At 45.7% G+C, this 25,890-nt stretch overlaps 1 protein-coding gene across 1 annotated transcript in view; it reads right to left on the reverse strand.

The window, feature by feature from the left end:
* The window catches only part of PASD1 (PAS domain containing repressor 1), a 137,905-nt gene extending 112,229 nt beyond the window's left edge, over positions 1-25,676 (reverse strand). The window contains exon 1 of the mRNA XM_059732864.1: positions 25,408-25,676. Within this exon, the coding sequence (XP_059588847.1) occupies positions 25,408-25,484 (77 nt within the window). The 5' untranslated portion in view covers positions 25,485-25,676. The remainder of the gene's footprint in view (positions 1-25,407) is intronic.
* Positions 25,677-25,890: the final 214 nt, after the last annotated feature.

Genomic DNA, 25,890 nt, shown 5'->3' on the forward strand with positions numbered 1-25,890 from the left:
GGCCCCACCAGTCAGCAGCATTTCCAAACATAGTGATCCACTACACAGAATACCCAGAATCCCTCTGTTGCGCCATTTCTCAGCCTGGCACATACAAATAGTCTGGCCCTGCCCTCCACAGTGACCCCACAGCTCAGCATGTGTGTATACTCTAGATACCCCCCACAAAGCTCCCACTCATGACTGGAACTGGGTGTTCTTGTCACATATCATGGGACTCTCCAAAAATTTACATGCAGATGGGGCACAGGGCAACCTGGTACAGCTTCACCTTGTGGAGGATGAGGCCATACTAATAGTATGGGCCAGGCTGAGAGAAGGGCTGACAGAGGGATTCTGGGTATGCAGTGTCGTGGCTCACCATGACTCCAAAAAAAATCAGTGGTATGGGGGACTGCACTTGGGCAGTAGCATATATTGCTACAAAAGAAAAAAAAAGTGCCCAAAGTGGACTATGTGTTTTATTGTGATATACTCAGTGTCGGCTCCATTTAATCACCTTCATAGGTGGTTTCCATCGGTGAGCACACGCTGCTTTTGGCAGCAATTTAATGACAGACAATGTATTTAGTGAGATTTCATTGTAGGCGATTATATGATGAGTCAGGCCTTTTCCCCCCTACACCAATTGGAAAGAAAAAAACCCACCTCATCTTGGAATCAAGTAAATATGGTATCTCAGTAGAGGAGCCACCCCAAAATCTCATAGCTGTGGTGCACAAATCAGATCAACATCACCATTATACCCTATCACTGAATGCAGTCTCTGCAGGCAAGTCTCCTTCTCCTTAGTTATACTTGGCCAAGCAGCACAGAGCTTCTTTCACCAGAAGAACTCAAAGCACCAAAATAGAACGAGAAAATTCAACCACTAACATTTCAGTATACTATTCCAGTGTGCCCTTTGGCGAGTCTTATTTAGGGCAGCCCATGAGATTGACTGCTGTAAGCAGAAGTGTCATCTAAAAAAAAAAAAATAATAATAATGATCTGGAAGGCAGAGGCATAATCTCCGGGTACTGCCACATTTCCAAAAGGAGACAGAACCCCACATTTAGAACCCAACCCAGTCTCGAATTTAAACCACACAAAATCTTTTCATTCTGTTTAGATAGAAGGGAGCGGGGAAAACCTGTTGTGTTCAACAAGGTTTCTCATGAACTCTAGAACTAGTGCTCGCAGGCTTGTTAGGAGTGAAAATAGATGGGTGCTTGGTTGAGAACACTTTAAACTCTACCTATATATTTTCAAGTCTTTGTGCAAAGCAGAAACTGGAATTCAGAGACCTTAATATAGAAGTCTCTTCACTAACCAGGAAATATTACTCATTATCGCTTCCTTTTCAAAAGCCTTCACTAGTCATCAGAATGGGAGGGAGGGAGGGAAAGTGTGAGGATGAACTAGAGCTCAGCTATAAAGAAAAATTCTGAAAATTACAAACCAAAAATTCACCAAAATTTGCAGGCCAAACTGAGTCGCGATTCTAGGGTGGCTGTAGAGATTAAAGGGTTCAACAATGGGATCTAAAATTTTCATGGGAAGAGAGAGGGTGTTTGCCATTCTAGTAAAATAACTTGGGTTCCCTTTCCCCACAGCTTGGCTTCTTTCGACAGCTGATGTTGCAGGTTAGTTTTATTCTCAATATTCTGGTTGGTCATTCTCTGTATTTCAGCTGAACTGCTTTCCACTCTCTCCCTCTTAAGACTTAACTTCTGTCGTACACTTCAGACAAAAAAGAAACAACACAAAAGAAGTCTACTAAACATTTCCACATTTTCTTCAAGAGCAAGTTTTTTAATGTACATCATTGCAACCCCAGGAGAGTCAAAGAATTTACAATGGGGATAATGAGTGTCACTCATTGGCTACTTCATCTAATCAAAGTACTGGACTTGGAAGTCTGTAGCACTTGGTTTCAAACATGTTGGGCCAAATCCTTAGTTGGACATAGTAGCTCTGTCTTCTTCATCACAGCTATGCCAATTTGCACCAGTTGAAGTTTTGGCCCAGTATTTGAACTGAGACTGTGAGGTGGTGCCCTCCCCTTATGCAAGGGGCTCACTTCCCCAATGCATACTGTGATCCTGCCCCGGTGTGACATACTTAGCACCTTACAGAACTCAGGCCTTTACAGAAAGACTTGAGTTATATTCGTTTTTAGCAACTGCACCAATTTCCAGCAGAGATGAAACTATAAGTTGGCAGTCATAACCAGGTGCCTGCTGAGTCATGGACTGTGGGGAACTTTTACAACTCTGAAAGATTGAGAGTCCCTTATAAAAAGCACTTTTCTCTTAATAGATGTGATTTGATACACATTTCTCTAAAGGGTAAGAGCCTGAACTGGATCACTTCTCAGAAACAAAGAGAGTCATACATTCCTCAATGAATTATCCACCCCACCCTTCCCCGAACAAGAAAAAAAAAAATGACCAGTAGCAGAAAGGAAGACGTTTTCAGGTCCTGAGCATGAAATGCAAAGAGGCATGTGAAATCCATAATGCTGAGGATGATGGGCTTTCTGTGCAATATAAGGCATTTCTATGGTGCATGGCTGATGCAAGGTGATTAGATGCCACTGTAGCTTGGCAAGAACCAGTCACGGATGTTTCTGCTGGAAAAGCTTTCACACAGTGCAAGCTTTGCTAGAGTTGTATTTTTAAGGCAAGTTTCTAAAAACGCAAGCAACTAGATGAATCATTTGGCCTCATGGCCTACATACTTTCCTCTGAGCTCAGTGCTGGCCCATGGCCACCTGTCTGTAGGCCCTACTTCCAGTAGCACTGGTCAAATTATTTAACTTTTGGAGCCAGCTCCGGCATTCTTGGTGCATCTCAAACCTTGCATATCAAATTGAGGATGGAGGACTGGGTGCAGAAGGATTTCAGAACTGATCCATATGAATCTGAATGAGAACCACTGAACCACAGAGGCTTTTGATTTGCCTCCAAGATTTGGGTACCAAAGACGTGAGTCTATTTAGCAAGCCCCTATTGATCTCAAGGGACTTGGGGTCTGGCACCTACGCTGATATTAGAATTCACCTCTCATCTTACAAGCAAGCCAACTAACTGTAGGCAAGTGAGTCCAGCTTAGTCATTAAGTTAAAAGAGTGGGTGCTGCCTCCCTGTGCTCCCTTTGTGGGGTGATGGGGTCTTTAATAGCATGTGGTCCTACTATCCTGTCCCCAGCATGGGTCAAGCTCCACCTCTGTCACTGCCAAACAGGAGCAGCCTTCTGCAATAGTGGGGGATAAGAAGTGCATCTTGTGTGGCCTGATCATGGGACTGTGGCAAATCTATCTATACCAGAGTCTATCCCTCACACAGACTACTTGACTCTTTGTGAAACAGAGCCCTATCTTTTGTTGGAAAACTGCATGTAATTGCTCCCCTCCGCCTTTCCTGTTGGCTTTCCCACACTGAACTTGGCACGGTCCTCTCCTGAAGAGACCTGATCCTGTTGGAAGCCGCAAACATGACCTCACATGGACACGAACACCAGCTTCATGGATTTTTAAAACACTTTTCCAGCACAGACCAACGCTTCAGCAGCTGATGCTTGTTTAAAAAAAAAGAGATGGGTCGGCATCCACCCCTCGCTGGTTCAGGTCCATGACTTTGGGGGCGTTCAAAATCCAGACCGAGGGCCAAATGCAAATTCTGCAAAACATCAGATGTCCGAACAACCTCCCACCCCCGGCAGATCTAACGCAACGCAGAACCGTGAAGTCTTGGAAGCGCAGAACTGATTCTGATGAAGCCCATTTTTCTCAGCCCTCCAAATTAAAGGATTGAGTGAAACGCTTTTGCACCCTTTTTGAATGGAAACCAACATCAAACCAAAAGTTAAAAAAGAAAAAAGCGGCGGAGCTTTTTCAGAGCAACCGGATTCCAATTAGTTTTACTTTTCCTTTCGAGAAAGAAAGGCAGCAGAGAGCAAACATGCTGCAAACTGATAACCCGACACAAGGCTGGAAGGACAAGTTCAATCAGATATGTCTGACTGTTTCAAAGCACTGCCCACATTCATTTTCGGCTCATTTTAGCCTGGCAGGTCACAGCACTATAAACATTGTGGGTGGAAAAAAAAAAAGCAGGAGCTGGCAAACAGTCAGAACTTGCTGTTCCTGACCCAGTAACCTACTTTCTGAGCACCACATAACACTAAAGCCACCCCCAGCTCAGACTGCAACGTCACCTCTTACTTAACTTCTTAGAGGCAAAGAGGGTCTGGCTGGGGAAAGAAAAAAAAAGCCTGGATGACATGTGGTCATCCTTTACTTACTTCTGGCCATAAAAGTCATTTTCGGCGAGACAGGAACACAAAGGGTGATTTCAAACCTCCAGTTGTTCAGAAGTACCACAACCTGTGCGAGCCAAGGAGTAGGGCTCAGCCTTGTCCTGATGCCTGAATCCTGGTTGCCTTCCGCGGCTTTCCTAAACTGAAGTGGTCCCCAGCGCAGAAGGCTGCAGGCGGGGGCGTCCCTGTTAATGCTTTTTTCTAGGCCATTTGCACTCCGGCTCTCAGCCTAGCTGGAGCGAAGCTTCTGTTGTTGCTATTCAGCAGTGACACAGGTCATCTGCCTTTAAAGTAATTAAGGCGACGAGGAGCTGGACGAACAAATGTAATGAAAACAGCTGTAGTGACAGCCCGAAGTGCCTATTCTCCCTCCTACAGCATAAAAGAAACACCTACCAGAGTCCTCCACTGATCTATATGCCAGGCTCCATTGCCTCCCACCCTCTCCTCTCCATCCCAGGCAGCCTTTCTAAGTGGCCTCAGCCTTGTTTTGGGGAGTTTGAGCGAACGACCTCTCGGGAGATGGATTTGGATGCAGGTCCACAACTGATATCCTCGCACAGCAGTGTCCCTCCCTAGCCTGGCTCGACCTGACTCAACTCCCTTTTCTCCCCGTGTCAGGCTGCAAAGTGCATACGATGCGACAAAGTACATATGATGTGAAGCCAAAAGCAGCCTTGGGGTCTACCTGTGCAAACTCCATCCCGACTCACTGCAGCTGTGGCAGAAAGACAGCAAATACAAGAAGAATTTAGTCTTAGGATTCAAAATATCTCCTTTGTACAACTTTAAATACCTTTTCCTCAAATCCTGGAGGGCTCAGAGCTCTAGAGTGGATCCTATTTAAAGACTTTCTTCACTTTGCTAAGAAACTAAGTAACACTTGAAGTAGAAACGTACCTGAATGATAGTTTTAGTCATTCGTGGGCCAGATGGTTCGTGGGCACTTTCCAACCAGAACAAGGCAGCCTGCGTCTGACTCTTGCTACCCACAAATGGTGCCAGCACCAAGCGCCGGGGACAATGTTTGCTTTCTGCATTACACACCGCAGCGGGTTGCGTGTCCTCACATCATGCTCTAAGCATTTCTGGTGGTAAAGAGACGAATGTAAATGTTGGCAGCTAATGTTCCTACATCAAACGCCAGTGCAACTGAGATCAGAATTTGGAGCTGAATCGAAAAGAAGAGCTTTGCCAGGAAAGAGTGAAGACCTGGTGTTTCATGACAAGACAGAACCGCACTTCAGCCATGATTCAGAAAAGTTTTGTCTAACTGAAATATTCAGGCCCAATCCAAACCCCACAGGAGTCAGTAGTAGTTTTTCCATTAATTGAGATGGAACTAGACTGAGCCCCTTGAGTCTCACTTGCAAATGGCTTTGGGTAGGAAAAACCAAAAGAGCTGTAATAATTTAAGCTCAATAGTGAAATATATAACCTTGCTCCATGAACATGCCCAGAAATCAGTGCTGGATTAACCACCATTTTCTCTCTCTCTCTTTTTCAATTGACAGGTTGAGTGAAGGCTTGACATATGAACATGCGGATATTTTTCTCAGCAAACTGTTAATGAAAGCCACTAAGTTGCTACAACCACGTAAACTGCTGGCGAGAGCTGGCCAGTAGTTTCCCATGAACAGGTTTCCTATCGGAGAATTCCAGTTTGGGAAAACCAAAACCTTTCAATGGGAAAGGGCACTACCTTCAACATACTTCTCAATTATAACCTTAAAAACAAAAAGTTTGGACATTTCCACAAACCATTATTTTCAGTTTTCTGTTTCCAAATGACTTCGAGGGGACGTGTACGATGAGTACTAGCGGAACATTAGAGTCAAAATCTAAATCAAATGTTTTTGAAATTGTTGAAACAAAACCTTCAGGTGGATCTTTTAGGAGATTCAGTCAAGATGGAAAAAACATGGGAAATCTTGAAAATTTCCCAGAGGTAAGAAATCATTTCTCAGCCAACTCTGCTACTGGCAACCTGAATTCATCCCTTGGACTGAAATATTTTGGAAAGTTCTTTTAACACATGCAGAGCGCAGGAGTACATGATCTGGACACAGAAAGTCACCTTTGCGATGATGTTCAACTGAGATCACCCAAAATTATAATACTAAAATCCACTCTGGGTGATGGATAATTATGGTACAAAAAATATTGGACTGAGCATATTTTTAAATTTGCCCATGTTCGGCATCCTGAAAATTAAGAGGTCATCATCACAGAGACATCTGGGATATTAGCCCCTCACAATGAGGAACCAGCAGAGGAAATCATGAGGCTAATGAATGGAGAGATAAAGATGTCCAGAGAAAGATCACTGGACATTGTGAGATCTGTATTAAAGTGTGCCCGATTATAGCCAATGCATCGTTACAGTGAGCCAGGGTAGCCTAATGTATGGAGAGATTTGTCAGACATAAGAGCCTGCTAATGTAATAATCCTGGCCTCTTGTGGTGTACAAGGGAGAGCAGGTGAAGTAAAATAACCATTAGAAGAAAATACTATGAACTCTTCGGCCATTTCCGAACCACCAAAAGCTCTCGCTCATCAGCACAAACTACAACGGCATTCTTTATCAAAGGTGCCGTGACCGTCAAGCAAGTGGTTGGGGCACCAGAATGAGGCCATATAGTCTTGTTGCAGGCCTCCAATTTCAAGAAGATTTTCCCCAGGTCAGACAGGCAAACCCTATGGCTGTGCAGGGGTTGGGCTGAATGACTTGAGTTCCCTCCTAACACAATGATTCTATTCTACGACGCAAGTCATTAATTAAATCTTTATGCATTAAGTTTTACACAAGCAGATGCCCGCCATGATTCATCAGCAACCCCAGTCCTGCAAAGAAGTACGCATGGTCTGAGCACAAATGTCATTTCACTGAAGCTAATGGACAACTCGAGAGCCTAAAGGATTAAGCATGCAAGTAAGACTTTTAGGCTAGGGATAGAAGTTACACCTAAACTGGTTTAAGTCATCAGAAACTGGTTTAAATCTGTAACAGAACAGAAGCTTAGTGCACATAAACCAGTTTCAAAATGGCTGAAACTACTTTAAGATAAGCTGAGTGCATGTGTGATGCACGCCTCCCTCCAGGGCCCAGCAGGTAAGTTTGTGGGGGAAAGGGCAGGGGGGAAGGGCCATTGGGGCAGCGGATCGAGGGCCCTGAGGTGAGGGAGGTAGTGGGCCAGAGGCAGGGCTGGGTTGTAGGAGGGTCAGAGCCTGGGCAGCTCATCCAGGGCTGCAGGGAGGCTCCTGCTGCTGTGCGCATCCTGGCACAGGCCCAGGGGGCATGTTCCCCCCCCCCCGATGTGTGTGCAGGGCAAAGGCAGGCCGCTGCTGCATGTTGGGCTCTGCGCCCTGCTGCTGCTGCTGCCCCCAGAGCTGTGCAACACCATGTGCCTGCTGCTGCTGGGCTACACCATGTTCCCTGTCCACCCATCTGTGGGACACGCATGGCATCACACTGCTCTAGAGGCAGCAGCAGCGGGGTGCAGAGCCCAGCACATGGTGGCAGCCCGCCTCCACCCTGTGCACAGAATGGGGTGGCACATGTGCCCCCCAGGCCTCTGCTGGGGTGCATGTAATAGTGGGAGCCACCTTGCACCCCGAGAGAGGCTTCCTGGGCTCCAAGAGTCCCACCACCCAACCTAGTTGGGACCCCATTCACCCCAGCCCCTACCTCTGCCCCACTCCTCCCTCAATGTGGGGGCCTTGATCTGCCCCATTCCCCACCCCCTCCCCTTCCCAAAGTAGACTGATACTTTCCTGCCATGCTGGGCAGTGATCCGCATGCTGGGCTGCAATCCTGGCTGCGTGAGCACCCTTCCCACACCTGCTGCAGCCATCCAGAGCCTGCGGTTGGGCTGCCCTGTGGCCCTACCCACTGCCCTGCATTTGTGGGGAGGCTAAGCCCCATTAGCCCAGGCCTTCCTCCACCTATGAGTATCAGACTTCACTGATCTGGGTCAAACTGGTTTATGAAACTTCTGTCCCAGACCTCTTCCTGGTTGAAGTTAATTCACAGCCCTTCAGCATGCTTTCCAGCCTTGGGCTATGCTGTGCTGTGCTGTCTGCTCCACTACAGAAGGGTTGGGGAGGGGGAGGGGAAGTGAGGCAGGGACTGCCCCCCCGGGTAAACCCTGGCTGGGGTTTGGGGCCAGAGAGGGGAGTTAAACCCCACTTCCTCCTAGTACAGAGCTGTCCTTCCCTGCTAAACTTACTGAAAAGTTACTGAGGGCTGCTATTGTGGACTACAAATCCCAGAGGCATCTGGAAGCAGGAAGAACAAGTGATGAGCGACCCTGCAGAGTCCTGCTTCTGTGATGCTGGACTGCAAATCCCAGAGACCTTGGGAGCAGGAGTAAGAGGAAGTGCCAGAGAGCCTGCTCTAGGGCCCCTGGGCTTCTGGCTTGAGCCACTGCAGGCACATGACTACATTTCCTGAATCAAAGGTAAATGTGTGTCCAGTTGTTCCTCAGTTTAATCTTTGCATCTTAGACTAACCTGCAAAGACTGAATCAACTCCGCCTCAGGCTTTTTGACTGTCTATACTTAGCTTTAGGGCTGGGATCTCTACCAGGGTTTGGGTTTCTGGATTCTACGTCTAAGTCCCACCCAGACTAGCAGAGAGGACATTTTCTTATGTTAGGGCCATGCCCTGAACGTACTGGACACCGTGTGTGTGTGTGTGTGTGTGTGTGTGTGTGATGGATGAGATATCATAGGTTGATGTATCAGGGTTAGGATAACGTGATTAGAATGCAGACGGCATGCGAGGCACAGTGGCCTTCCCCTATGGTTGCCATCTGTGATTCTTTGCTCCTATTATAAGCCCCTGCTAGCTGAGATTTATAGCACTGTGGGCAGAAGAGGTTTCAGCCAGAAGTCCTTTAAGGATGTGTGGTTAGCAAAGTTCAGAAGGCTTTGCTCGATTTGATTAGTTTAATAAAAAATGGTTAAGATGATAAGATCTGAAAAGCGGTTTCAGATTCTGCACCTAAACACTTCTCATAAGTACACTGCACCTTATTCAAAAAAATGGATGGTTTCAGCCCAAGATCATCTAGGAAGACCTGTGTATCTTTTAATTTGCACTCTCTTTATGTTAGCAGGATGTTCACCCTGCTTCAAAGGCTCAGCACAAGATCCCTGCATCACTTAAATTTCTTAAGCCTTATTTTCATAGCTTGTGTGTGGTTTAAGTGATGCACAGGTCATATGTTAGCTGTGTGTAGGCTAGTGAATTTTACCCTTTACCAAATACACTCCAAAGAGCTTGTTTTTTGTTTTTGTTTTCCCGTGGAGATTTTCTATGCTGCAGATGAAGTAAAAATGTATTTATTATTTACTTCCAGCACACCACTTGCATGCTGCACAGCTCATGACTATTAAACATTTTAACACACAACATAATAAACTGCATTGATGTCTTGTCAGCAAATTGTGCAAGAACTCCTATTCACTCAGTAAATATTTGCTTGGTAACATGCAGCAAGAGCAAACAATCTCTGACTGTCAGACCTAGCTACAGAGGGGAGGTTAGGACATCCAGCAACCAGTAATCTCCTACTTCAGCTCCACAACGTGCAAACCTGGGATCTGTCAGTTTGAAACCCAGTTGATCACAACTACCAAGTAAGGGAGGGTAAATACACTGGACACAAACCATGTATTTATATTTTTCAAGTCTCAGCGCACAACCTTGGGCCTGATTAAGGGCGCTTTGCAACACCTGGAGGGCAAAAAATGATAGCACGATCCTTAGAAGCCGAGTGGGGAAAAAAAATAAGTTGGGTATGGTTAAAATGATCACACTCCCAAGCTTTTCTAGAAACACCGTGTGAGAAGTAAGTTCCAAACTATGCCCTTTCTGCCTCCGAGCTGGTGTCCCTTCCTGGATCTCTGGGAACGTGATAAATCTCCCTGGGAGAGATCTAGGAATTTCAAACATCATCTGAAATGTCTAGGACCATTTGAGACACAGGGCTTGTAACCTGAGGGCAATCAAAAGTTTCTGGACATAAGACACACTCATTATTAGCAGCAAAGCTCTTACTGACTTCTGTGAAAGAGTTCAGGTCCTTAGTTCGCGAACAAAAGTTTCAGCCTTGACAATCTCTCTCTCATATATATAATTCCTTCTGTTTGATTGTTATAATATATATGTAGATATATAGATATCTAGAGATAGATAGATAGATAGATAGATATAGTTCTGTGTGTGTGTGTATCTATTGATCTATATATATATATATATATATATATAAGAGCTTCAATATATATTATAACAAGCAAGCAGAATGCTTGGGCTCCGGTTAGAAATCCAGGAGGGCAGAATCATCTACCTTCAGGACAACCTAGTCTTCAAATGAGATGACCTTAATGGCACCTTCCGACTAAATACTAGGAAATACACTACCAGCAGTCCTCATGCCTCTGGTCTCATCAGCATCACCCCCGTACCAGCACCCAGTGGCCAGTCACAATGGGGTTTTGACAAATATCTTGAGGCCAGCAGATCTGAAGAAGTCTGGCAGCTCCAGTGCAAAACGGCTGATTTTGCAAGTGTGGAGGCCTGACAAATCACTCGGGGCTGACTCCCGCAGACTCTTGCACCTCTCTCTAAAAGGTTTGAGAGCACGTGTTTTCCCACCACCACATCTGAGAGGGAGGAGGATTATTTGGACCTTCCTGAAAAAAAATGTAAAGGTAACTTTAGTTCTGTTTTGAATTGATTTTTTAACTTTTTTTTTTTTTTCCCCCCAATAATGGTCTTGCAAAAGCTTTCACTGGCCATTTACATTTCATGCACAGCCCCCACAGCGGCAGCTTTTTATTGAAAGGATATTGCTTGATGTGTCACTTTCAAAACGAGCTGCTAGTCATTTCCTTATTGCTCGGGAAAGGCAGAAGCATTCCCATCGATTTATGGGTAAGGAAAGGACAAATAAACCTGAAGGGAAGCATATCTGCATAATTTTCGATGACTCATTCAACAAAAGATAGACTTCTTTATGCATTTCTCTCCATTATGCACTGCAGTATGTTCCAACGTTTGGCATCCAGTTATTACAATAAAGAATGTCTGGGGTTTTTTTTTTTCCCCTTTCCTTTTTATTCATATGAGAGAACGGTTTCCAGACAACGATATTATTTCCTGTTTCTACAACACTGTCATCTAGTACATCATGACTGATCCCTCAGCAATGCAATTCTATTTTCAGCCAACTAAAAATTTGAGTGTTGCTGAAGTCACTCATTTGATTGTTCATTCTGAGTGACAATGTGGCGTACTGGATTATTAGAAGACTGAAGACCCGGGCTTGGTTAAATCATAAAGGCTAGCTCTGTCACACTCAATACAGCCTCAAGCAAGTCACGGAGGCCTCCATTCGGTAAAGCACAAAGTGTATGCTTACGTTTAGGCACAAGCCTAAGTTTCTCTTGGCTCGGCAGAGGTCTGGCTGTGCGTGCAGAGGGTTTGATCTAGCTGTAAAAATCCTATTGTTTTAATTATTTCCTTGTTTGTTAAGGGTGCAGGTCTTGTTTCCTTCTAAGTGTTATATATAATAATTCTCAGGCTCCACTTCCCCATGCTTAGCATAAACGACAGGCATGCTCTCTCAGCAGCAATTCACTTAGAAAGATTAAAACCAATCAGAAGTAAAATAAAAGCCAGCGTTCCAGGTTTACAAGTAAAAGGATGCATCAAAGAAGAGTAGGGGATGCCAAAACTCGAGCTGAAGTTATCTTTGGGTGATTTTAATAAGAGTCTGCTAGTTAAAAGCTGTAAAACTGCATTTATGAAGCCCCACTTTTGTGGTATGTGGATGCCTACCTATCGCGTTTACTAACCCAAATTCCAGCTTGCGTGAATAATGCTACTCTTGTATGGGAAGATACTGGCCCACACAAACTCAGAGGCCGCTTCAAATAACTTTGGTTGAAGGAACATTTTCCTAGAGAGATCACAACATCCTATAGGGCCAAAAACAGCCAAAGAGTTAGCGCCATGTAACAAAAGGAATACGAAGTGTGCAGATGAACAGAAATGTGACTTGACACCATTACAACACGTGCTGAGGATAGAGCTGTTCGAGGAGCAGCACGGTTGGACTTGCAGAATGCGACTCAGTCGGCAGCAGGAGTCAGGGGAGGAGGCAGGGAAGCGAGATACTCCTTGCACTCTATGTGGACAGGGAAGAAAAGGTTCTTGAAAGTGGCCCATGATTTTGCTCAGTTAAAACCCCCAGAAAGAACACTGCCCCTATGAAAAGAACGTACCTTTAAAGTCCTTCAAAAGTTGAGCACCCAAATTCACAAGACCCTTTTGAAAGTCACTGAGCAAATCTGTTCTTATAACCCCTGCTGCTTTTCAGTGGTGTTACCCTACTGCGAGATGAGCTATTTTTAGTGATGTAAAGCCAGATTTCCTACCCCCGTAATTTAATTTACTAATGTTCTCTGGTGGCTGCACCTTGTTCTCTTTTGCTCTGAAGCACAGCACAGATTTGCTCATTGCTGTGCAACAACATGAACTGCAAGGTAAAACTTTGGAGGTGGCTTCTTTATTTTTTTTTCCAGTAGAACAGCAGCATTTGCAAAATGTTGTCACATGACTGAGCAGCAAGGAAATGATTCATGGGAGCTCTGAGGACAACGGTTTCAAAATAATCCTTTTTGGAAACATGCTATATAGCATTTTCTAGCAAAGTACCACTTTTCTCTTAGTCTGTTGGTCCATCCAGGGTCATTTATGGAGAATTCTCTCTCTTCTGTGTAACAGTTCACAAATTATTTCGAAAGCCAGACTTGGATATTTTTTGAGCCAATCAATTGTTTCATACAAAACCATTATTTCTTGGAAAAAATGGCCTATTTTGAAGAAAGTTTGTGCCAAAAACTGTCAGCATTACTAATGAACTTCCTTCCTTCCTGTATTCTTGGGACAAGGCATTTATTTAGCAGAATTTGCAGATTTGGTGGAATCTGACACGGCCACACGTGAGCTCTTCTGCTGTGGCCCCAAACTTGCAACCTCTAACCATGCACCTTCGCACCCACACCACCCCAGCCTGTATTAATGAACGGATCGGTCTTTATACAATGTTTCCTATGATCCGTTTTCCTCAAAGCGTTTCCTGAAATTATTTTTGAAATCTTCGTTCATTAATGAAAACCATACCATAACATTATCAGTTTTCAGTCAAACTTTCTGAAAGCCATACCCAAGGAATCTTAAACTGAGTACTCAGGATCAGCAGGGACTTGGCTAGTTTAGGCATTAATGACTTGCCCGGGAAGTTACAATGTGAGTCAGTGACAAAGCTGGGAACAAAACTTTATTTTTCTGACTGGGTCCCCTGGGCTCTGTATTGACCATGCTGTGTCCTGCAAGAACATAAGTAACTTCAGAAACCAGTATATGCTTGCCCTTTTCTGATTAATCAACCCTACTTTCTCCTTTTTCTCCCCCCAGACACATCTTTCTAACCACCATATTCCCAAGCCCTCGTTCTTCTACAGACCTGGGATCAAATCCATTATCTCTGGCAGGGCCGTGAATGGAGCACTGCTCTCCTCTGTGAGTACATCCCAAAGGAACCTCCGCCTGCTTTTTATTGCCCTCTTTTAAGGCTCTGTAGTTGCAATCCTCTTATGTGGGTGTTTAACTGAATATACGTAGTTGGTATTAGAGTCCATAAGACTACTCTCAAGTTATGTGAGAATAAACACTTCTACGGTAATCAACAAAGAAATACTGTTCAAAGCTCTTTGCAAAACCCTTCAGGCATCAGCCAGAAGGGATCTCATATGCAAAGGGCAAATATGGTATTTTTGGACCACTAGAAACTCCAGCAGACCGATAGGAGGAACACACCTTAAAACCCGACCTCAAATCTGCCAAGAAAAGAGGCACAGCGCTAACATTTGCAGACCCTTAGCCTATGTCATTCTAGCCCTCGCTGCATCCTCAAACTGAAAACTGTTCAATTCACCTTAAGAAAACTGCAGGCAGAAAACTACGGATACACCTGAGCCAGATACCCTTGAGGATTGCCTAAGGCATCACCAGCACAATAAATGTTGGGTTTTTTCCATATTAAAAAATAAAGTTCTCTAGATTCTCTGGAACGGGCTCCCAAGGGAGGTGGTGCTCTCCCCTACCCTGGGGGTCTTCAAGAGGAGGTTGGATATGCATCTAGCTGGGGTCATCTAGACCCAGCACTCTTTCCTGCCTATGCAGGGGGTCGGACTCGATGATCTATTGAGGTCCCTTCCGACCCTAACATCTATGAATCTATGAATCTATTCATAGGTAATATTTCATTTAAAAACTGTCGTTCAAAGTTTTATGGGGCCATTAAATCCTGCAATAAAAAATAAATAAAAAAAATCATTTCAATGATATTTCCTTCTGGAAAAAAAAAAAATGCTGCAGCAGATAAAACAAGATATCTTTTCAACAGCCTCTATATTAAACTTGGTTTAAAGTTTAACCAGCGAGCTGATTTTCAATAAGACACAAATCTCAAGAGTAAATAATTGGAGATTCAAACCACTGATAAAGGTCAATTCAGACTTTCTATCTGTGGTGTTTGGTAATTGAAACACATCCCAAGGCAAACACCACGAGAGTCTGAAAGCTTGCGTTTCTGGGGAGTTCAGTCCCGTGACCTTACTTCCCCTGCAGCTATCACACTAGCTGAATCATGACTCTGGTTTACAAGAAGCAGTGTAAACATTGCTTCAGGTAAAATGCCATTCACGGTTCCTGAAGGGCCCGATTCAGCGTCCCTTACTCAGGCTGAACAGCGCTCGTCGTACCTCCAACTTGGGCACGTCACACCTCTACGCCTTTGGCATTGGGCTCACCATCAGTATAAAAAGAGCAGAGGATGGGCAGGCCTGCCCTGGGGTAACTTGCTTAAATCCAGCGTACAACTACCTTGAAAAAAAGCATCAGGGGAAGAACTGCACTTGCCCTGGTGTCTGTCCACCGTTCAAGGCAAACAGGCACGATGTGCTCCCATCATGATTGAGACGCAATAGCAGCAGCCGGTTGCGTGCAGTAAAGCGTCACCTGCTTGCTCCGTGCGCTCTCTGCCCCGAAGCAGCCGTAATGTAGCCTCCTCACGGCGGTACTGGACATGCCACCGGGCACGCCTGAGACACGGGGCTACCGGCGTATACACAGGGTCACACGCCGTTTCAGACCCGGCCTTCTGCAGGGCATTGCCGCGGCCAGTCCTCCGACAGCACAAACATGTCCTCACTTTCCTCGCGGACCTTGCCCTTGGCTTTCTATTGAAAATTCTTCAAAATTAAACAAAGAAAACAAATAAAAATTCCAAAAAAGCTGCCAATTTGAGTGAACCTGAAACAGGTTTTTTACCCACCCACCTCTGGACCAAAATCAATCAGGTTTCTGCGGAGGCTCCAGCAAGGTGACGACATGTAGTGACACAGGTATAAATACGTCTCCCGGTCTGCTCAGGATGGCACGGCTGTGCCGTGCCCCATGTTTAGGGCAGAGCCATGACTATACCTGAAATGTTAAAGATTGCATTTAGGGCTTGGCATATATACTAGGAAATCTGGAGCTTCATCTGACCTGTGGGCACAGAGAGGGTAGGTGGTGCTACGGGTCAGCCTTTCAGCCAGCGTCACTTGTGGCAGCAACCAGGCTTGACGGCCAACCCTCGTCGAGGAAGGGCCTGTCCTTCAGGGCTACAAGAACAAAACGTGGAGGCTGAATCCCGTCCGTCAGCTCTGCGGGCCGTGACTCCTAATCAGGTGTTTACAAGTAGACAAGTTTTGACCCCAAGCACTTTGTCTTTGCCCAGCTCATGTGCAGGCCGTAAATCGGCTTATTTTGATATGACAGGTTTAGCAAAATGACAGTTGCTCGCTGTCCTGTGCCATTAGCAGGGGCTGCAGCTCAGACGTGCTGCTTTGCAAGCTTAAGAAATCAGCTTTATAAGTACAGGTGCAGCTGGGAAATTGTTTTCCAGAAGGCGAATGCAGCCTTTGGAAATGGCAGGTGCATTTCTAGCTGAGAGCAGAGGAGCGCAAACCACCGTGGTTAGAGACCAAGTGGGGATGGAGGGGGTTAAATGGGCAGGACAGCATGGGGAAGTCAGCATAGAGCTTGCTTGTGTGCAGTCTTAGTCAAGCTCTCCCTTTCAGAGGGCCAAATCCTGCAGTCCTGAGGGCAGGGAGGATCTGATTAAAGCCTGCTTAATTTAAAAAAAATTTTTTTACGGGAACACTGTCAGTGATTTCATAAGCTTTGAATCAGGCCCTTGGCGCTTCTCCTACAAAAGATCGTAGGCTTCGATTCAGGAAAGCCAGTGCCCTGCTCCAGGGTGCTGCGCTCCTGACCAGGTGTGCAAACCTAGTACGAAAGAACTCGCTCTCCCGGGGAGTGAACAAAGGATAACACACATCCAGCCCCGTGCTTTCTGGGTAAAGACTCGCTGGCGGTGTAATGTTAAAACGAGTTTGGTAGTAATTAGATATGTTAATTTCCTCAGCAAACCACTAAACAAGCAAACGCTGGCCAAGTCCAGAAGGTTGAGGCCAATAATGCCATGTTTATGACAGCCTAGCTTTGGGTCTGAAAAGCAAGCGAGCTGTTTATCTTAAAAAAGCAGCAGGATCCAATTTCATGACCAATGCAACAGGATTTCTTGTGTTAGAAAGAGGAAGGGTTAAAAATTAGAGACAGGCGCATGAAACACCGCACGTGAAAGCAACAGGCAACGCTGTAGGTCCAACAGTCACCTCCAACTCTCGTCTTTCATATATTGTATAAATATTTACGGGTTGCCAAGACCGCTCTTAAGATCACAGCTACCATTGTTGGTTTTTTCCCAGCAGAATACTCTATCTACAAAATCTGCTGTATTTTCTCCAAGCAAAGAAATGGAGATGATTTTTATTTTAACATGCACCTGGGAGAAGAAACATCCAACCATTCAGCCATGAGCTGAATTTGGAGAGAGTCTAGGAAGACGCTGGTGTGGAAGGATGCCGAGCAGTTTATTTTCACATTTTTATTAGTGTCTAGGAAAGGCTCTCTTAAAAAAAGGTTTTAGTTCCTGAAACCAGCCGTTCCTTGGCATAAGTCTTCTAGTGCCTTTGGCTGTGTCCACACCTCCTACTCACCCAGGGAAGCCGTACTTCCAGGGTGTCATCTGACGGCCTCACACACCGAAATCCCAACAGACCAGCCACCGGGGCCTGGCCAAGACAGGTTGACTTCATGGAGCGGGAAGTGGATAAGGGCTAAGGAAAAGTTATCTGGCAGCATCATATCCTAAAGAACTGGACTAATGGAGACACCAAGGTGTCACTCAAAGTCCAGTGCCTAGATACGTCCAAGTAAAAAACCAAGAAGCTGAATAACACGTATGCCTGTTTTAATGCCTTGAAAAAGTTAAGGCAGTTTTTTGGTAAGTGCAAACCCTGGGTTTCTCAGCAGCATCCTAGATAAGGGGCCATTGGTACCCAAAAGGGCAAATTTGTATCACTGCACTGGGCTGTGTTAGCAATCCACCAGGTGAGAAACAGCTGCTGGCTGAGCTGGCAAGGGAAGGAGTACAAGACTGGATGCTCAACTATTTTCCTATACAGGCTACACGATTCCAGCAGACACCGACTGCCTCCATGTGCGAGCATGCGGGGACTGAAGCTACTGTTCAGCCCACAGACATGGGCAAGCAACTGGGGCCTGGCTGCACAGATATCCCGTGCCCTGCCACCAGCCTGGGGAAAACAACTCCGACCCAGAGCAACTACTGAGCTATGCCCACAGGGACCTGCCTGTCCCCCATGCCGTTCAAGCACTGCAGAGCTGAGAGCAGCCCGTTCCAGCTTTGCATGGGGAAGGCTCTTGCAGCCATGCCAAACCTCCAGAAGGTCAAGTGCTAGCTCTCTCCTGGCTGCCCTTCTCAGCAGCTATCTTGGACACGGGCGTGGAGCCTATTCCAAGGATGCTAACGAAAGGGGGAAAAAATGTGAAACATATGTAATGCCTGAAAACAAAAACCACACCGGGACAGACCTAAAACACCAGGCAATCCGATCACTAGCCGCCTCAGCATTTCGCGCGGAGCCTTAATGGGCTCCGACTCTGGTGATGCCTCCTCCCGGGTTTACTCTGAGGCAGGGCCTCGTGCCCATCAGACATCCTGAGCAAGTGGAACAGGAGGAGAGCGACATACAGAGGGAGGCAGGGGAGCTGAGATCCTGCAGTCTCCTAGCCTGCTCTCCAGCTCAGGGTGCGGCTGCGTGCAGACTCAGGAAGGGATCTACCCTGACTGCTCTTGCCTGGGTGTGCAGGAAAGCACCCCTGCAATCAGCATAACGCACCAATGGCAAGGGTTCGAGCACAGGCACAGTACTGGTACTGCCAGTGGGTCTCAGCTCTGCCGGCACCCTCAGGCATGCAGGCTGGGAGGGCTCTGTCCTTGGATAGCCGCAGCCTCCCACCCAGAGACGGTCTCTCATGCATGGCGCCCTTCATACCTGCTTAGCTCGAACTCCTGCACAGCTACACCCCTGCTGCAGACTCACAATCTCTGTTTCTTTACACCTTCCACTAGTGCAGCAGCTCTGGGAATAGCCCCCTTCCTTCTACAAAGGGAACGGACCTGGCCTGGGTGGGTGCCAGAGATGTCAATGGTCAACATCCATTTACCTTCCTGAATGGGTGTAAAGCTGGATTGATAGAGATTATGCCGACTGGGGAGGGCGGCCACACTGAGCTCTCCAAAGCTTGAGTGAGGAACAAAGAGAGGAGGGAAGGGAGAGAAGCAGAGACCAAATTGAGTAGGGAGGTAAGAGAAGGAAACGGAAAATGAAAACTAGAAGCCAGGCATGTAGGAGAACGGGCGAGGCCTGGGAGCAGAGAGAGGCACAAAGCAGGATGAGGAAGAAGGGGAGAAGCCAACTCCAACTTTTCTGGGTGACATCCCCCTTTTTCTATTGCATTAAGACCTAACAGTCATCAGCAGTGCTCGCCCCGTACAGAGCAGCTGTACAAAACGGAGCCATTTGCGGCACGCAATAGCAACTATCACAGGTCCTTCCAAATGTGGGAACCGTGCTAGGCATTGTGAGCGCCACCTACTGCCACTCTTGTCACTGTACTAATATCATAATAGGCGAAGCCAGAGCCTCCTGGTAACATCACAGACCCCTCGATTTACACAGGGCATTTTTCTAGCAGGACATTTTGAAACCAGCCCAAAGTCACGTGCCAGGATTTTTTCACTGTCTTTCTCCAACACCTGACCAACGAGGACTCCATCTGACTCCTGATCGCACCCTTGCGCTTGGCAAGTCCTCCTCTCAAGGGCCCTTGCTGCTGCTGCTGCCGGAATCAACACCTACAAATGCTCACCGAACAACAAGCAACAAGACTGAAGTGAGAGACACAGAGAGTACACAATTAAAATGTCAAGGTTTGCACAGAAAACAAACAAGTATCTCCCATTATCTGAGATGCTCATCTTTGAGCAGTAAAATAGTGTTGCGGCCCACTCCCACCCCCTACCTCTACTGCTTTTAATCACCGGTGCCTTCATTCAAGGTTTTCTAGTTATTTCTAACCTTGGATTTGGGTTAACTGCTGCCAAAGTTCTTAAGGTTATTAGACCATTTGCCACAGACATTGTAATGTTCTTGCTAACCTGGAAGCCAGAGAGTGCTCTGCCTGTCCTCGAAACACGCATTAGCAACACCTGCTCCAGCTCTCTTGCAGAGCCGGGCTGTCTGAACAATTTCAGCTATGCAAGGCAATATTGTAAAACGGACCTTGGCCATTTCTGAGTGCCAGGTTAGAAACGCATCTCTTTTCAGTGCAGCGCTGTATTCACACGCATATACTAGCTCACCCCCACGATGTGGTTCCAAATCCAGTTCAAACCAATAGCACCATAAGTAGCGATGCCATCTGATGATCATATGCTATTATCAAGGTAGTGAATCTATTGTATTGCTCTTCGGATTAAGACCTTGTAGCGAGGCAGACAGACTTCACACCCAAAGCAGCGTGCACTCCTAATAAAATTAGCTGAAAGAGACCCACCATTAGCTTTTAGCCGTATAAAGCTTGGTTTATATTCATTTGGTAGAGTATTCTCCCCTGTAGATGGCAGCAGTATGCATTAGAGACATTTATTTGAGTGTTGAACACAAGGCTCTTGCATGCAGCTACAGCATCCCAAACACTCATGCAGTTCACTGGCTTAGTAATGGCTGGAATTTCCACTGCAACTAAAAACCAATTACTATTATTTATTTTTAATAGCCAGCAAAGCTCCTCAGAATTATCTTTCTTGATTACGCCATGCAACGTGCTTATATATCAACCTCCCACAAATGCAGGTGATGGAGAATTTTAATTCTAAGAATTGGCAGATAGTGTCAGCCATCAGTGGTGATAACACTTCCAGTCTAACCAGTGGCGGGTCCAGCTCTGGGCACTTGAATAGAGATGAGGAGCAGTATGCCAAACCTTCAGCCAAATGGTATCTATCACTGCCTCATTTTTTAAAAGAAGGAAATTAAGGAAAAACTAAAGAGAAATAAACAAAAAACAGGGACATAACTCTGATACCTTTGGCAAGACAACAGGAAGCAATTAATGAGCTACCATAATACCAATGGCAAAAGAGCTCAGCCTTACATGCCACTACCAGCATCTTCATGTGTCCTTTGAACGCCTGTATCCCTTGTGTGTCATTTTAATAATAAAGGGGCTGATCTCATTAAAGAGTCCATCTCATAATAGGCAGTTCCTGCCCCAAATCCCTTTGGGCGCGTCTACACGTGCATTAACGCACTTTAGTTAATGTGCATTAAATCTAGTACCTCCAGGCACTTTTACATGTGCTCCGGGGGCAGCACTTTAATTAGAGTGCCGCTGCATCTCATATATTAGTGACCCTGGGCTTAAAAATGGGGACGGGGTGATTGAACTAAAGCTTGTTCAACAAACTTTAGGTAAAGCGCCCTGATGCCACTTTTAAGCATGGGTATGCTGATACACTAGACAGAGGAGGCTGCTGGACTGCAGCAAATGCCACGTGCCAGCAGATTTGATTAATCAAATCTATTCCAATACGCAGGAATTGCAGGGCATCAGAGCAGACTCTGCAGTCGTGTACAGGCACCCTCCGTTATGAGGTACTAGGAAAATGCATTAGCTTGGCTTAATGCGCATTAACTAAAGTGCATGCTTTTTAAGAGATGCTTAATGAGCATTAGCCTATTTTAATGCGCATTAAACTAAAGAGCACATTTTACACGATACTTTAATGCACATTAAAATAGGCTAATGCGCACTGAAGTGTAAGTGTAGATGGTAGCGTTTAAATAGACAAGGAAGAAAGGGTGTGAAAAGTAACCATGTTTTATGGGCTGGCAACTGCGACAGAGAGAGAATGTCTTACTCAGCGTCACACAATGGGTCTGTCAGAGAACCTGGACTCAAACCCATGGTACTCAGGGAGCAGTTTAGGGCCTCAAACAGGACCATTCTGAATGTGACTGGATGAGCTCTCTTTTTTGGGTGGGTTTGGCCCCAATATGAGCAGCCCTGTCTCAGGGTCCATGTTCAATAAGTCCTGCAATGCTGCATGATAATCTTAAACCACAGGTCTAATGCAAAGCTGAACATCTGCTGTTTAAGCATCTACAGCTTCCCACTCCAATCCGTGTGGGCTCGCACAGGGGCTCAGCTGCTGCAGAGAAGTTTGCAAGGCAGAGTGTGATTAATGCACTGGAAACATGGCCAGGATGCCATGCAGCTCAGACCAGGTTATAGGTTGGCTGGGAAGCCATCTGCTGAAGGCTCTAGAGGTGGCCACAAGACAGAGATGCGTCCACTATGCCAGATTTCCGTCTGCACATTTTCTGCTGAGGGAAGTGAAGACCTTCAAAAACTGCTTCTTCCTGTTTGCAAATTTGTTTCAAAAGGCAGAGCTCTCACCTGTTCTTCTGACAAAAAAGGCAGCAGCAAATGAATTCTACCTACGAGCAGACCGGACACAGGCATGGGCAAACCCAGTGGCTTCCTGGGGCCCAGACAGAAAAGGGGCCTGAAAATGGTATTTTAAAAAATTATTATCATCATTCTCTCAGACGAAGGGGAGCCCAATACTAAAAGTTTGCCCAGGGCCACTAGGAGTCTAAGTATGGTGCTGCCCATAAGCTAACAGAAAACATTTTTGCAGAATAGGTAAATGCGATCATTTCCCCAAAGAATGCTGCTGCTCTGGTCTGTGAGATGTACTTTTGAGTATGATGGAAAAAACAGAGATAACATAGAAATGAAAGAGAACAAACTGACTACATTTTGGGTTGAAGTGTTCAAAAGGTCTTTTTTTTTTTTTGCTGGAGTTTCCAACAATGACATTCTTTTTTTGATGCAGTTCTAGCATGAAGCAAGATGACGTGTTACTGGGGCCCCTTTGCAGGGCAGTTAGAAATGATAAGGGCACTGAGATTTCCGTATCATATATTCCCATAGGGTCTACACATAGGGTCTCCTTGGTGCTAGGCACCGTACAAAACAATGAACAAAATGATGGCCCCTGCCCCAAAGTACTTGCAAAGCAACTCCCAGACAAGAAACGATGACTAAAAGCTGACAGGAGAGTCCAAAGAAACAAGACAATATTGGGCAGTGAGATAAGCAATGAAGTACATTAGGGGTACATTTGGATAGGCAAAGGACACCGTAAGGGAGGATCTGACTGAGGATAATAAGTTAGCTTTGCAGATGCTGATGATGCTTTGCAGACTACATTAGCTTACACTTAATACAACAGAAGTGGGAGTTAGGGGAGGGAGCCCAAAAGCCAGATGGCATTTCTAGTGTAGAGCAATCCTGCCGGCAGTCACGTTTCATTCAGAATTTCTTAGGTTGCAAGTCTTAAAGAGCGAAGTAAGTGAAACGGGAAGGTAGCTGACTCTCTCCCGTCATTCTCCAAGGGTGCAAAGAGATCCAGCTCCATCTCTAGAGAGAACAGTGCTTGATCTAAAAGGACAGAAGCACTCAGATTTGTGGCAACTCTGGTTTAGGAAGCAGGAGATTTTGGAAACAGATCAAAGCATGAGCTCTTCTGCCTTCTCACAGTCTTCATCAGGATCTCATTTAAGTTGCGTTTGACCTTCTATGGTAATAATCTGGAAAGACAGACTTGAATATTCTTGAATGTCTGCACAACAGCTCACCAATTTCTCCTTTAGGGATTTCATGCTGGTGGAAGAGATTTGCTACTTCACATTGGTCTTGAAAGCCTCCATGAGGGGTGAATCTGGGAACGGCAGCCTACCGTCTGGCACCGCCACTGCTGCCACATTCTTGAAGCGGCTCCTGGAAGTGAAAGGTGCCCCCGCTCCCTCTATGTCCAGCATTTCAAAACTGGGTTGGCTCAACCAGATGCCTCAATACTCCCCAGTAAGTTAAGTTGCTACCCTTTATACTCATCGTTGTGGACCCAACCAGCCATTTCTAGTGAGTGGATGATATATCCACCCTTGCACTCTTTACAGTCCAGCACAGGAAGCATACACCAATTCAGAGGGCTTAACTGGGATTTAAGGGATGCACAGCCACGGGAGTCGACTCTTTAAATGGCAGTGAATTTCACTAGCTTGCTGAAGACAAGTGGCTTGGGTGCCAACAGTGCCAAGCTCCTCAGGTGAGGCTCTCTTCATCAGTCAGGACTGGGGCCCATATGTGGAACATATGTTTCAGCCCACAAGCTACAGGAATCACTAGCACCAGAGGCCACTACCCCTGAGCAGGAAGGCAGAATCTGAATTTGGACCGAGCGCTGTGTTCTTACTCTGTACTACAGGAATAATACGAGGAAGGAGAGGCAAGAACAAAAGGAAAGGGAATTTCACACCAGCAACAAGCAAATGGCTTAAAACAACAAAGAGAGCCTGAAAACGAAGGGCCGCCTAGTCCTGAGGGATGCCACCTTGTGCCCAGTACATAGAGAATTTTCTGATGCATGGCTCATATTAAGACCACATGCCCCTTGCAATGCCATGGATGTTGCCTGGGGATGCTCTGAATGCGACCCCCAATATTTCAGAGAAACTCACTTCTGTTTAGGAACAGCTCAGACATCTTTACTTCTTAAAGATTTATTTCACTTCTGTTCCTCACCTGTTGACTCCTCTGGACTTGCATTCCTCCTACTCTGCCCCTGGACGTACATCCCACTATGCCTAACAAGGCTTGCATGGATAAAAAACACTTTTGCAAGAGACGCAATGATCCCCCCCCCGCAACATACTCAGAGCTTTAATGCATCAGGCTACTCCACTACACCACACACAGAATTGCATGGGCTCCTTTCATTATTACAAGCCGCTTTGAATTTGCATCTTGCTGCAATTAGGGATTGCTAAGTGCTTATCAAAATGCGGGCTTCATAGGGTAACCCTGAAAGAGCACACAGCAAACATTAGCTGTTCCTGCCAGCAGAAAAGGAAACAGCAGTACGGCACAGACAAACCCAGAACATGCTGAAATCAGTTTCTCTGATATTTTTCATCACATTTCAACTTACCAAAAGAACTGCAAAGTTCCTGGGTTGTCACAGGTGCAAACTGTGATAGCAAAACGCGAGCAGTATAAATTCTTAATGCCCTCCCTGCCTTGCAACGATTATTGCCAGCAGTAATTTCCCCTCCCTACACATACTGCTTTCTGAAAATATTACTACAACCATCGTAGTTAACGGATAGCAATTTAAGACAAAGATCAAATTCTGCAAAGCTCACAATGACATGCCCCAGCTGCGTGTTTGTTCTGTAGGAAGCCAAAATATTACTAAGGTGTGGATTGATTCCTCATCAAAGAGCAGGAAAGCGTCTTAAAATAAGCAAGTTAAAAATTAAGTTTGGAGGGGCACGCTTCCAATCATTTTGCTTGCCTGCAGCTCTTAAATGACAGCTTGCCAGTGTACCTTAACGTATCATTTTCAAGTGCCTTTTCAGGAACATAAAATACACACGCTCATAATCCCACCCCCCTCTCCCCGAAAATAAAAATCTCTACTTACCTCGGGATCAGCCAGAAGCACGCAACCTTCAGAAATCTCCTGCAGAAGAGTTGACAGAGTTTTGCCTTATTACTCATAGAGATAGTTATATAACTGGCACCATTTCTGTAGGCAATGAGTATGTACCAATTGCACTTCCACTCAGAGATAATTCACATTTCCCATCCCACACAGACACATCTTACAACAGCAGCCACTCAGAGAGGCTGAGGGAAGGGCCAGGTGGGGTTTTGGCTGCTAATTAAAGGGGAAAGCTTCACGGTATCAAAAAAAAGAAAAGTTCAAAAGGTCCCTGAAATTTATGGAGAGAGATTGGTGCTATGAAAGGACACAGTGCAGTAGTTTAATGTTCCTTAGTCTGCAGAAAGCAGCTTGGCCTAGATTTTCCTGTACTGTTTGATGTGACCATTCATGCAAACAGGAGTGAGAAACTTTCTCTTTGCTTGTAATTAAGAAACACAGGTTGAAAATGTGGCACACGCC

This window comes from Alligator mississippiensis, chromosome 8 (assembly GCF_030867095.1).
Source record: "Alligator mississippiensis isolate rAllMis1 chromosome 8, rAllMis1, whole genome shotgun sequence".
Taxonomy (NCBI): Eukaryota; Metazoa; Chordata; order Crocodylia; family Alligatoridae; genus Alligator; species Alligator mississippiensis.